This window comes from Pelodiscus sinensis, chromosome 5 (assembly GCF_049634645.1).
Source record: "Pelodiscus sinensis isolate JC-2024 chromosome 5, ASM4963464v1, whole genome shotgun sequence".
NCBI classification, from domain to species: Eukaryota; Metazoa; Chordata; order Testudines; family Trionychidae; genus Pelodiscus; species Pelodiscus sinensis.
The window spans coordinates 104,650,012-104,664,558 of NC_134715.1; the positions used below are offsets into that span (position 1 = coordinate 104,650,012).

At 43.6% G+C, this 14,547-nt stretch overlaps 1 protein-coding gene across 4 annotated transcripts in view; it reads right to left on the minus strand.

Moving 5' to 3' along the window:
* SLIT2 (slit guidance ligand 2) overlaps window positions 1–14,547 on the minus strand; it is a 388,563-nt gene that overhangs the window by 165,514 nt on the left and 208,502 nt on the right. For all 4 annotated transcript variants that reach the window (XM_075930670.1, XM_075930668.1, XM_075930671.1 and 1 more), the window contains exon 5: window positions 2,883–2,954. In XM_075930670.1, coding sequence (XP_075786785.1) covers window positions 2,883–2,954 — 72 coding nt within the window. The remainder of the gene's footprint in view (window positions 1–2,882; window positions 2,955–14,547) is intronic.

The window sequence follows — 14,547 nt, forward strand, 5'->3', positions numbered from 1 at the left end:
AGGTGCAGAAATCTTGTTTCCCTTCCAGGTCTCAGGCTGCCTCATTATAATCTATGCAATGTTCCTCCATAATTATTTGCTTTGCTTTTTACCTTCCCTTTCCCCCATTCAGTTTGAACAAAAATTTCTTCTCAAAAATTGCTTGTTACATTTGCCTCTGTTACATGCAGAAGAACAATTGAAGAAAATTGTATCTGGAGGGGAACACACGAGAGGGCTTTGAAAAGTCCTGGTTCACTACTGCTGTCTGCAGTAGAATGAAATGCTGTTTCTTCACTCACTAATTGTAAATGGCAAGTGCAGAATGTTCGATTTGTTGTCTTAGACCTAACAAAATTCCGCATATACGAACGATGAAAAATTGTACATGAGTTATGGGTGTTCCCTACCAAATTCATGGCCATGAAAAACACATCACAGACCATGAAATCTGGTCTTTTGTATACTTTTATTTATTTAGTACCTAGATTTTTATGGGAGAGACCAACATTTCAGAAATTTGGGATCCTGACCCAAAAGTGGATTGGGGGGAGTTCAAACATTACAGGCAGTCCCCGACTTACGCGGATCCGACTTATGTCGGATCCGCACTTACGAACGGAGCTTTCTCACCCCGGAAGTCGGGGCGAGAAAGCCCCGTTCGTAAGCTGCTCCGGTGCCCCTGGTCTGCTGGAGACCGTCTCCAGCAGACCAGGGGCACCGGGCGGGTTCCCGCGCTTCTGAGGCTTTGCCAGAGCAAAGCCTCGGAAGCGCGGGAACCGCTGCTGCTGCCACTTGGGTGCCGGTGCCTGTGGTCTGCTGGGGACCGTCCCCAGCAGACCACAGGCACCGGGACCCAAGTGGCAGCAGCGGGCAGGTTCCCGCGCTTCTGAGGCTTTGCCAGAGCAAAGCCTCAGAAGCGCGGGAACCCCCGCTGCTGCCGCATGAGACCCGGTGCCTGTGGTCTGCTGGGGACGGTCCCCAGCAGACCACAGGCACCCGGACTGAAGCCGCAGCCGCGGGGGGGTCCCGCGCCTCTGAGGCTTTGCCAGAGCCAAAGCGGCAGCAGCGGCGGTTCCCCGCGCCTCTGAGGCTTTGCTCTGGCAAAGCCTCAGAGGCGCGGGACCCCCCCGCGGCTGCGGCTTCAGTCCGGGTGCCTGTGGTCTGCTGGGGACCGTCCCCAGCAGACCACAGGCATCCAGACTGGAGCGGCAGCAGCGGCGGTTCCCCGCGCCTCTGAGGCTTTGCTCTGGCAAAGCCTCAGAGGCGCGGGACCCCCCCTCGGCTGTGGCTTCAGTCCGGGTGCCTGTGGTCTGCTGGGGACCGTCCCCAGCAGACCACAGGCACCCTGACTGAAGCCGCAGCCGCGGGGGGTCCCGCGCCTCAGAGGCTTTGCCAGAGCAAAGCCTCAGAGGCGCGGCACCCCGCTGCCGCTGTGGCTCTGCTCCCCGTGTCCCTGGTCTGCTGGGGGGGGGGGGGGGCGCAGCTAGTGTGCTCCCCCCCCCCCCCAGCAGACCAGGCTTTTGTTTTGGACTCTGGGGCAGAGCAGCTGGGGCGCTGCCGATTGGTCCTGCAGCGCCCGTGGGCACTACTGGACCAACCCGGCAGCACCCCAGCTGCTCTGCCCCAGGTCCTGATTCAGCCGCTGCTGGTCAGTTTCAGCAGCGGCTGAATCAGGACGTCTGGGGCAGAGCAGATGGGGTGCTGCTGGGTTGGTCCAGTAGCACCCCAGCTGCTCTGCCCCAGGCGTCCCCAAGTCAGCTTCTGCTGAAACTGACCAGCGCTGACTACAGGAAGCCCCAGGCAGAGTTGCTCTGCCCCGGGCTTCCTGGAATCAGCTGCTGATCAGTTTCAGCAGCAGCTGACTTGGGGACGCCTGGGGTTCTTAAGTTGATTCTGTATGTAAGTCAGAACTGGCGGTCAGTTTCAGCAGTGTCTGAATCTGGACGCCAGTTCCGACTTACATACAGATTCAACTTAAGAACAAACCTACAGTCCCTATCTTGTACGTAACGCGGGGACTGCCTGTATTGTAGGGGAGATATGTATTGTTGCGAGGGAAGGGGGGGGTCACGGTATTGCCACTTTTGGCACTACTTTCAGAGATGGATGGCGGCAGCTGTTTATTGGATGCCCAGCTCTAAAGGCAGCAGTGCCCTCAGCAGCAGTGTAGAAATAAGGGTAGCAATACTGCAACCCCCCCTACAACAATATTGCGACCCTCTCCCTCTGCCATCCCATGTTTGGACCCAGATCCTACAGTTACAACCCCAGAAAACTTCAGATTTAAATAGCTGAAATAATGAAATTTGTAATTTAAAAAATCCTATGGCCATGAAATTGACCAAAATGGACTCCTAGTTATGGAGCTACCATGTCTCAAGAAAGATCTTGCATTGTCATGAAAAACAACAACAACATGAAAGAAGTAAACAAATAAAAAGTATAAATCTATTATAGTGGATTAGTTGATAAAATGATCTTAATCTCTCTCTTTTACAAGGTTAAACAAAAGGCAGCCGCCTCTAGACTCCAAAGAGAATACATTTTTAACAAGAAATCCGGGGAAAAAAGATAGCTCATATTTTGATTTTTCAGTAAAACACTGAAAAAGTTCTGAAGACTAGAAATTAAACCCTGTTACCATAAGCAAAGCACTATACTGTTTTATCATCTTTCATTCCCTTTTAACCATTTGCATTTGGTGAAAGTAAATTCTAAGATGTTCAAAATGTATAACATAATTTTGCTAAAAACATAAAGCTCTTGATTTTCAGGAAGAGAGTCTCACAACAGTTGCTACAAAAAGTGTTTAAAGAGAAAAACGTCTGCTAAAACAAGACAATAAACAAGTAAAAATATAGCCATGAAAATATAAATGTCAATAGGAAACTACTACTTACAGATTTTTAACATCTACAGCCCCACGGAAGGCCTTCCTTGGAATGGCTTGAATTTGATTTTCACTGAGGTCACTACAAAAAGAAAGATGAAATGGAACTTAACAGTTGTTGTACATATTTTATCTGTATGAAACAACTTTTGTAAGGGAATACCATGTAAGAAAAGGATTTCAAAATTAATCCTGATTGCTATAATTCAGTCTACACTCTTTATGAAAGATATTTTATTACAGCAACTGACTTGTAATTAACAAAGAAGAAATCAGATTTATCATACTTCTTGAGCAGCATAGCAATAAAAATACCCATATATATATATATATATATATATTCCATATAATATGCAACAAAATTATATATTTGTAAACAGATGTGGCCAAATTGATTTTGTTTAATTCTGAATCCACTTAAACACAGAGTTCAAAAGTTTGACTGAAAATTATTGTGTTACATTCCACCAAAAGAAATGAGATGAGGGATGACAGAGAGGAAAACAACCTGGTAAATAAGGAGATACCTCATTGGATCAGACCTGCGCTCCATGTAGACCTGTGTTCTATATGAGATAGTGGCCAGCACCAGATGATTCAGAAAAAAGTGCAGACAATTGGGAGATGCCCCTGCATTAGATCTGATCCTTATCTGTAATAACTGGAGATTGGCTTAAACCCTGAAGAATGATATTTAAGATTCCTTGAAAAATTGTGTTAGCATTTACTGTATCCATTTAAATAGCCAATCCCTTTTAGAATCTTGCAAAATCCTATGCTTCAACAACTTCCTGTTAAAATGAATTCTACAAAACCAGAGTAAAATGAAATAAAGAGCTGAGAGAGAGAGACAGAGAATGAGACTGGATAAATAGATGGACAGAGAGGAGGAAGAAAAATACGAGTGACACAAATAGTTAATTATATGTAAATAGCCTAGCTTTTGAAAGTTATTTTTTTCCTTCTTATAACCTGTAGCACAAGCTCAGGCTTCCCATGACAGAAAACAGAGATGAGGAATTCAAACTAGATTTGAGAACCCTCAAAAGAGCACAAGGAATTCACAAAACCTCACACTCTGTAACATTTGTCCATTTCCAGATTTTAAACTACTACAAGGTTTATATTCATATAATTTGTTTTGAAAAACAATATATACATGTTACATATACAGATGGAGACTCTGGACAATATATATGCTACAACCATTTTTGGTTAGTTTTCTACATAGTGTTTATATTCTGAATAAATAAAGCCAGTCTCCACCACCCATTGGTCAACTTCTCCCACAAGCATCTTTGTGCTTCCTACTACACCATCCCTCACATATGGAATATCCTTTTTGAGCTAACCCACAGATTCACCTCCCGATGCTGTACCAAATCCCTCTTCCAGATGCATTTCTGCTGTGATATCTACAGTAAATTGCTTAATAAAAACAGCTAAATGGTTGGCCGGGACTTGCAGTAATTATTTCATTTATGTGTTATGTATCATTTATAATTAATAAAACAAAACAAAAACCATCTAGCTGTAAGACTAATTGCCCTGAGTAAATACATCTTACTGTTCTTTTCTTTTTCATCTCTCCTTTTTTTTTTTTTAACTGTTACACTTACTTCTACATCGTTTTTTAAAATTTATACATTGGAAAATGGGGCCAATAAATCAGCAATGAGAAAGATGGGTGGGATTAATGGGTTTCTACTAGTCCTCTTGTATGGGTTTAAAATTACACACTAGTTGCCATTTAAAAGCTAACATGTACTTATATTTACTACACAGCGGTACAAGAAGTAACTGTTTAGACCAGTATCAGTATAACTACATTGGTCAGGGACATGAAAAACCTACATCCCTGAGTGGTCTAGTTACATTGACATAACTACTGCCTCTGAAGGAGGTGAAATATGCTGATGGAAGAAGCTCTCCTGTTGGTATAGTAGTATGTTTACTAAAGAGCTAGAGCAGCGGAACTGACAAGCCCTTACTTATGGCAGAATAAGTAATTAATTGTGTAACTTTGGTTGACTTTTTAATGTAGACTATTCCACCTCTCCTGGGTCACTGCGATGATTGCTTACTATAAGGTAGGTTGCAATCAGTGATGGTTGGGTTACACTATAGATTACAAGAGAATCAGGGGGCTCTGTGTCCTTGGCCAATATTTTCCATTCCTGTACAGCATGCAGTCTAACAGGTCATTGCTCGCTCTTGCCTGTTACATAGGGGAGGCAGCATTTGTTATGCTATATGTACTTTACACATAGTGGCTGTGTCTAGACTGGCAATTTTTTCCGCAAAATCATCTGATTTTGCGGAAAAACTTGCCAGCTGTCTACACTGGCCGCTTGAATTTCCGGAAAAGCACCGACGATCTCCTGTAAAATCATCAGTGCTTTTCCGGAAATACTATGCTGCTCCCGTTCGGGCAAAAGTCTTTTTCAGAAAGATTTTTGCGCGAAAAGGCCAGTGTGGACAGCATAGTACTGTTTTCCAAAAAAAAGCCCCGATTGCGAAAATGGCGATCAGGGCTTTTTTGCGGAAAACCGCGTCTAGATTGGCCACCGATGCTTTTCCGCAAAAAGTGCTTTTGCGGAAAAGCATCCTGCCAATCTAGATGTGCTTTTCCGTTAAAAGCATTTTCAGAAAATCATTCCAGTCTAGATGTAGCCAGTTAGTGTAGCTCGCTGGGATCCACTGGAATGAAAGGGGCTTGTGATGAGATGTACAAACCTCACTTTGGAAAGGAAGGAGTAAAAGAGTTACTTAAAAAGGTGATCAGAGTGGTTCACCGGCAGATAGAGATGAACTGACCTCCATGCTGAGCTCAAAAGAGTATCAGAGATGTTCTTGTTGTCATAGGCCTGGACACACCCACAAAGCAGGGACCTGTGACTCTCTGAAGATTAGATTTTATCTTTGTGTTTTTGTTCTTTGCTTTACCTTGTGGGAAGAGAGCAGACAGATAGGAATTGATCCAAAGAGACTGCCACATAATCCTGTGGGTGAAGGATATGGCTGCCTACCTAAGGGCTCTGCACTGGAACCCAGTGAGAAGGTGGGCCCAAGTTTCCCTATCAACACATAAACAAGGAGACTGCTATAAGCCGCTGATGCTCAGAATCTAGTGGGCGGGGGAAACACTGAAGATAAAAGGTCTGGCATGAGAGATCCTGCACAAGGAGGCCTTCTGCTTAATCCTGAGGACTCCCCCAATTGTTGGGCTCTTTATACATACCAACAAGACAGACTTGAACATGTGACTTGGCTGGAGGACAGAATTACTGGAAGGACAGACCAGCACTGGGCAGAGTATTAGTAGTAGTAAAGAGAGGTACCCTGGTGGAAGACAGACTGCCACTCTGCACCTGAAAAGCAGGTGTCACCATTGGTGAGCAAACCCCTTCATAGGGTTCCATAAAAATACAATAATATTAACTAGTAAAACACAGATAGCCATTTGGTTTCATAAGTGCAAGCCTGAACTTGGGAGAAGGGGCAATATTTGTCTCTGTTATCAATCTGGGCATTTTACAATAAAGGGGCACTCCCATGGAAATAAAATATTCTGCAGAAATATTATAGCTCCATAACTTACACAAAAGACAGAGTGTCTATGTAACAGTATTATCAAGTCAAAGATGAATGAGTGAATGAAACAAGTAGAGAAATTAAATGAAATAATTTTATACAATTAGTTTCATTCCAACACAGGAAATTGCAGTACATTGTTTGCCAGAGGGTGCAATGAAACAATATTCAAACCCTTTAAATTCAGCTGATGTATAGCAAATTCTGTTTACCCCAGGAGCCTCTTACAACTAATTTTTTTTTCATAATTCTGTTTAGCAATTTGTACAGAGTGGGTATAATCCAAATTAATAAGGCACCTAATGAATTCTATAGGCAGGCTTTGACCCTTTTATAAGAGGTACTCAAGAAAGTGCAACTTTGTGGGTTTAATCTACCACAAACACTGGCTTGCACATGGCCTCCAGGAGTACCGCATTTCATAGAATCATAGGACTGGAAGGGATCTCAAGAGGTCATTTAGTACAGCCCCCCACCCTCAAGGCAGGACCAAGCTCCGTCTACACCATCCCTGACAGATGTCTATCTAACCTGTTATTAAATATCTCCAGTGAGGGAGACTCCACCACCTCCCTTGGCAATTTATTCCAATATTTGACCACCCTGACAGTTAGGAATTTTTTCATGTCCAATCTAAACCTCCCCTGCTGCACTTTAAGCCCATTACTCCTTGTCCTGTCCTCAGAAACCAAGAGGAACAAATTTTCTCCTTCCTCCTTGTGACACCCTTTTAGATATTTGAAAACCGCTATCATGTCCCCCCTTAATCTTCTTTTTTCCAAACTAAACAAGCCCAGTTCATGAAGCCTGGCTTCATAGGTCATGTTCTCTAGACCTTTAATCATTCTTGTCGCTCTTCTCTGTACCCTTTCCAATTTCTCCACATCTTTCTTGAAATGTGGCGCCCAGAACTGGACACAGTACTCCAGCTGAGGCCTAACTAGTGCAGAGTAGAGCGGCAGAATGACTTCACGAGTTTTGCTTACAACACACCTGTTGATACAACCTTGAATCATATTTGGTTTTTTTTGCAACAGCATCACACTGTTGACTCATATTCAACTTGTGGTCCATTATGACCCCTAGATCCCTTTCCGCCATGCTCCTTCCTAGACAGTCGCTTCCCATCTTGTATGTATGGAACTGATTGTTCCTTCCTATGTGGAGCACTTTGCATTTCTCTTTATTAAACTTCATCCTGTTTACCTCTGACCATTTCTCTAACTTGCTAAGGTCATTTTGAATTATGTCCCTATCCTCCAAAGAAGTTGCAACCCCACCCAGTTTGGTATCATCTGCAAACTTAATAAGCATACTCTCTATCCCAATATCTACATCATTGATGAAGATATTGAACAGTATGGGTCCCAAAACAGACCCTTGCGGAACTCCACTTGTTATCCCTTTCCAGCAGGATTTAGCACCGTTAACAACAACTCTCTGACTACGGTTATCCAGCCAATTATGCACCCACCTTATCGTGGCCCTATCTAAGTTATATTTGCCTAGTTTATCAATAAGAATATCATGCGAGACCGTATCAAATGCCTTACTAAAGTCTAGGTATATGACATCCACCGCTACTCCCTTATCCACAAGGCTCGTTATCCTATCAAAGAAAGCTATCAGATTAGTTTGGCATGACTTGTTCTTCACAAACCCATGCTGGCTATTCCCTATCACTTTATTACCTTCCAAGTGTTTGCATAGGATTTCCTTAATTACCTGCTCCATTATCTTCCCTGGGACAGACGTTAAACTGACCGGTCTTTAGTTTCCTGGGTTGTTCTTATTCCCCTTTTTATAGATGGGCACAATATTTGCCCTTTTCCAGTCTTCTGGAATCACCCCGGTCTTCCATGATTTTTCAAAGATCATAGCTAAAGGCTCAGATACCTCCTCTAACAGCCCCTTGAGTATCCTGAGATGCACTTCATCAGGACCTGGTGAGTTGCAGACATCTAACTTTCCTAAGTGATTTTTAACTTGTTCTTTGTGTATCCTATCTTCTAAACTTACCCTCTCTCTGCTTGTATTCACGACGTTAGGCAACACTTCCAGACTTCTCGGTGAAGACCGAAACAAAGAAGTCATTGAGCATCTCCGCCATTTCCAAGTTTCCTGATACTCCTTCTTCCTCCTCACTAAGCAGTGGGCCTACCCTGTCCTTGGTCTTCCTCTTGCTTTTAATGTATTTATAAAAGGTCTTCTTGTTTCTCTTTATGCCTGTAGCTAGTTTGATCTCATTTTGTGCCTTTGCCTTTCTAATCTTGCCCCTGCATTCCCGTGTTGCTTGCCTATATTCATCCTTTGTTATTTGTCCTAGTTTCCATTTTTTATAGGACTCCTTTTTTATTTTGAGATCATGCAAGATCTCCTTGTTAAGCCAAGCTGGTCTTTTGCCGTATTTTCTATCTTTCCTACACAGCGGAATTGTTTGCTTTTGGGCCCTTAACAACATCCCTTTGAAATACTTCCAACTCTCCTCAATTGTTTTTCCCTTCAGTCTTGTTTCCCATGGGACCTTACCTACAAGTTCTCTGAGCTTATCAAAATCTGCCTTCCTGAAATCCATTACCTCAATTGTGCTGGTCTCCCTTCTACCTTTCCTTAAGATCATGAACTCTGTTATTTCATGATCACTGTCCCCCATACTGTCTTCCACTTTCAAGTTCTCAACTAGTTCCTCCCTGTTTGTTAAAATCAAATCCAGAACAGCTTCTCCTCTGGTAGCTTTTTCAACCTTCTGAAACAAAGTTGTCTCCAACGCAGTCCAGAAACTTATTGGATAGCCTGTGCCCCGCTGTGTTAGTTTCCCAACATATGTCTGGATAGTTGAAGTCCCCCACCACCACCAAATCTTGGGCTTTGGATAGTTTTGTTAATTGTTTAAAAAAGGCCTCATCCACCTCTTCCACCTGGCTAGGTGGCCTGTAGTAGACTCCTAGCATGACATCACCCTCATTTTTTACCCCTTTTAGCTTAACCCAGAGACTCTCTACACAGCTATCTCCTACGTTCATCTCCACTTCAGTCCAAGTGTGTACATTTTTAATATACAAAGCAACCCCTCCTCCCTTTTTTCCCTGTCTGTCCTTCCTGAGCAAGCCGTACCCTTCCATACCAACATTCCAATCATGTGTCCCACCCCACCAGGTTTCTGGAATACCAATGATATCATAGTTGTATTTATTTGTTAGCAATTCCAGTTCTTCCTGCTTATTACCCATACTTCTCGCATTTGTATATAGGCATCTAAGATACTGATTTGATCTTGCCTCCCTGTTGTGCCCTGACCCTCCTTTCTCCTTGCCATTATAGGCCGTAGTCCCCCCCATTTCCAACCCATCTCCCAGTCCCGCACATTCAGCACTTTGATTTGATGGAATCCTTCTAAGGGTTCATCTAGATTACATCCCTCTGTCATCAGAGGGATGTAAATTAGACATACCAACATTGCAGATGAAGCGGGGATTTAAATCTCCCGTGCATCATTTGAATAAAAATGGCTGCCATGTTTTGCTGAGTCAACAGTGTGTCAGCACAAAGACGGGGATCGGGAGACAAAGAAAGCCTTTGTCGGCTGATCCCTTATGCATCATAAAAGAATGTTTACAGGATCAGCCAACAAAGGCTTTATTTGTTGCCCGATCCCCGTCTTGACAGCCGCTTTGTGCTGACACACTGCTGATTCGGCAAAATGTGGCAGCCATTTTTATTCAAATGAAGCACGGGAGATTTAAATCCCTGCTTAATTTGCAATGTCGGTATGTCTAATTTACAACCCTCTGGTGACAGAGGGATGTAGTCTAGACATACACTATGATAGTAGCAAGTGTTTCATCTATATTTTAAGGATCAGTGTAACAAGATGTAATCTTAGCACTTCTATAGTGGAGAAGAGGGGAGCTCTTGGCTTCCTCAAATCTGAGAGGGCATCTCTGCACTGGAGAGTTATTTCTAAATAACTCCCCTTATTTTGAAACAAGGAGAGTGTCCACACTACCAAGCCTGTAATTTCAAAATAATAGGCTTGTTATTTCAGAATAACTTCTGCTTGTGAAAAGGAATAAACTTATTTCAAAATAGTTATTTCGGGAGTTATTATTTTGAAATCGCTTATTTCAAAATAATCTGGCTGTGTAGATATAGCCAGACTGACAATGGCTGACTAGAAACTTTGAAGTGAACTCTTGAGACACATGAGCAGGTTCATTTATAATGGTTTGTTTCAAGTTCAAATATAGTTCAGCTGTGTGAGGGAAATATGGGCAAAAACTTCGCTGGTATGTGCTACTTTAATTGTATCACCCCCAAATTCAAACACATATACACACAACAGACACACACACCCCCAACTATAAATTCACTCACACTAGAAAGCTCTGAATTTTTGTTTTGTTTACTTAGGACTCCAAAAATTCTGCCCTGCTGTATAGGCCCTTTGAGAATCTGACCTCTGTTTTTTGCACTTTCGAAGAAGGTTATACTGAAGCTGGTTTCAAAATCAGGTCCTAAATTTGCTGAATTGCAATAAAATTATCCTTGAATGAATATGAAACAACAAAATATAGTCTACCAAATATTCAAGCTAAGACATCTAGACAGACACACAAAATGGTATTTTTTTTTGTTTTTATGCTGATATTTCAAAGCATGAGGTGCAGTACCAATAAGATCTCATTACAAACAAAGAAATCTAGTATTAATTTTTGTTGAAAACAGTGTTGGGCTGCTGGTTCTTTATAAGAATTTTGGATTTGAAGGTTGGTATGGGGAGAAGCAGTATCTTGTTAACATTTGCATTTTAGACGAGTGTAATATACTCATCTGTTTTCATATAAAAAAACTGGAGGTTTGTACATTTTATTGTTTTCCTAATAGCTCTAAAGATAAAGTCACTATACATCCTAATATAAATGAATCTGAGCTACTGCATCAGCTCTTCGCAAATGAAGCCAATACTGCATTGCGGCTATTTTATTACCCACCATATACAGTTTCCAGTTGAGTATCCCATTAACCTTACAAAGCAATGCTATTATTTTAATTATATAAATTGAAATAGCAATGTATAATATCTATATCATGCACAGCTAAGATTAGAGCCATTTTTGTGAGTTTGAAAACTATCGTTCAATTTGATGCAATAGATCTTTTGTAGATGGCAAACCTACTTGTACATTTAATTAGTGGTAATTTTATTTTCCTCCATGGCTTACAGTCTGACCAGTGATATCATAAATCTGTACTGCCATTTTCTACTTTGTAAAGTACTGAGTAATGGAAAATGAGTAATGTGTCCTGATTTTAAAGGAAAAGGAAGAACTACTGAGTCAGATAGGAAGCACCAAAACCAAGACATTTATTCTGTCTTACAAACCAGCCCAAAAAAGTTCCTATTCTGTGTCCTTGGGTTCTTTCACAATTATTAAAAAACAGGGATATATACATTATACCTAGATCCTATTCATCTGTTGAAAAGCAACAAATTAAGCCTGTATATTCTTAAGGAAAAATAATAAATTGAGCCATAGATATATTGAGACTATATGGGGCGAAGAATGAAATAATATTTCTGATTTTCATAAAGTTTAGATAATGAACACACAAGTCACAAAAGCCATGGTGGAATGGAAGCACAAATGACTTTTGCTAGTTCAGTCTAGAATGTTCAAGTGCCTAGTGGTGAATGGTGGAATAATCCAAATAATAGTTGCAGTGTTTGTAGGAAGAATTTATGAAGGAAGCAGGACAGGAGATTGGTGTTTATCAATATACCACTCTGAAGTAGTTACCATATTTGCCCTTATATAGGTGTTGTTATCCATCTTCCATTAGCTGCCTACTTTTCTTTGCCACATTTTCTAGAGGAGGTGCTCCTAAATCAACCAGTCTTAAACCCTTATTATTCTCTACTGCCTTCCACATTGTGAAGTCCTGTCTATTGGTGTTAACTAGATGCAAAGCTCTTCCAAACTGGAATTACAGCATGTGACTCCTTTTTGCATTGGTATAAGGAACTAGTATAAGGCAATGGAGATGCTGTGTTCTGATATCAACTAACCCCAAAATAGCCTTATCTGAAATATATCAAATTCTTCCACAGAAAATAAACAATATATGAAAAGATTTAATGTGTAGTTTTTTACAGCTGTGTGAACTAAACTACTACAGATGAATAATTAAACAAGTATCCAACACACAATCTCTTCTCAAATCTAATTGACATCTACAATCCTTTCTATACTCTAGTTTTGTGCAAAAACATATTCTACATGCTTAATTCAGGTGCTTGGTTTACACACATGGGCTACGTCTAGACTGGCATGATTTTCCGGAAATACTTTTAACAGAAAAGTTTTTCCGTTAAAAGTATTTCCACAAAAGCACGTCTAGATTGGTCCCAGAGTTATCATTATAACGATGCGCTTTTGCACAAAAGCGCGTCTATGTTGGCGGGACGCTTTTGCGCAAAAGCAGAAGCCCGGAACCATTTTAAGGAGGGCAAAAGGGCAGCAGGGGCAGGGACTGGAGCTCCTTTGAGACATGTGCTTAAAGGGATCTCCCTGGACAGCTGTTTCTCTCCTGCTGCGTGCTATAGGAACTCTTGCAGGGACTGTCAACCGTAGCAGTTTTGGTGGTTGCCCTCTGCCTTTTTGGTCACCCCTGCCTTTTGCCACTTAGTGCCTTTGCTTGGTTTTTTTTTTTTTATCTCCCTTATTTTTTTTGCCATGGAGCCGGGGTGGCCATGCGCCTGCTCTGGCCCCTGCCAGCCATTTTGGAGTGCCCGCAGCTGGTGCTCCAGGCTGCTTCCCTTCTGTTCCAGGGAATGGAGGCGCAGATTGCTTTGGAATCCCTCACCAGGGAGGCGGTGGCATCCCTGTGGCATCCCCACCCCTGCATGGAGAGGCCACTGTGGAGACTGGACACCAGTACGGACTGGTGGGACTGGCTGGTCCTGTGGCAATGGGACAACCAGCAATGGCTCCGGAACTTTCACATGCGAAAGCGGATGTTCCTGGAGCTGTGTGCCTGCTTGCCCCTGAGCTCCAGGGAAGCACCACCCAGCTGCGGGCACCCATCCCCGTCAACAAGAGGGTCACCATCGCACTATGGAAACTGGCCACCTCGGACAGCTACTGATCAGTGGCACACCAGTTCGGGGTGGCCAGATCCACCATCGGTGTCGTCGTGATGCAGGTAAGTCCCGGGGGAGTGAGGATGGTGTTGCACTCCATGCCCAGGGGCAGCCAAGACTCCAGGCCGGGTCACCCAGGGGTTTGGGCCATCCCTCCCTTGCACAGGCCTGCTGGTGGGGGAAGGGGCCATGGGGCAAGGGGGCCCTGGTGTATATATGTGTGTGTGTGTGTGTGTGTGTGTGTGTGAGAGAGAGTGCACATCACGGGGGAGGGAGGTCTAAGGGAGCACACACTCACCCTGCCTTATGTGATGTGTTCCCCTGTGTTTCTCTGCACCCTCCTGCAGGTCGTCCACGCCATCAACGACGTCCTGCTCCCAAGAATCATTCGCCTGTGCGATGTGGACGCTACTGTGGCCAGCTTCGCTGCCCTCGGGTTCCCCAACTGCGGGGGAGCCCTGGATGCAACCCACATCCCTGTCTGGGCCCCGGAGCATCGAGCGGCCCATTTTATGATCAGGAAGGGGTACTGCTCACTTGTCCTCCAGGCCCTCATGGACCACTATGGCCACTTTAGACGTTTATGAAGGCTGGTCCAGCAGGGCACATGACTTCTGCATCCTCCGGAACTCCAACCTGTTCATAGCCCTCCGGAACTCCAACTGGAGGCAGGCACCTACTTCCCCCGGCGGGAGTTGACTGTCGGGGATGTGCCTATGCCCATATGTGTCGTCAGGAACGCGGCCTACCCCCTGCTGCCCTGGCTAATGCGGCCCTATATGGCGTGGCCAGACCAGAACCGGGCCCGGTTCAACGACCACCTCAACGGGGCCCGCAATCACGTGGAGTGCGCCTTCGGCCGCTTGAAAGCCCGCTTCCGGTGTTTGCTCAATGAGCGGAATGCCACAGAGATAGTGGCTGCGTGCTCCACAATCTTGTG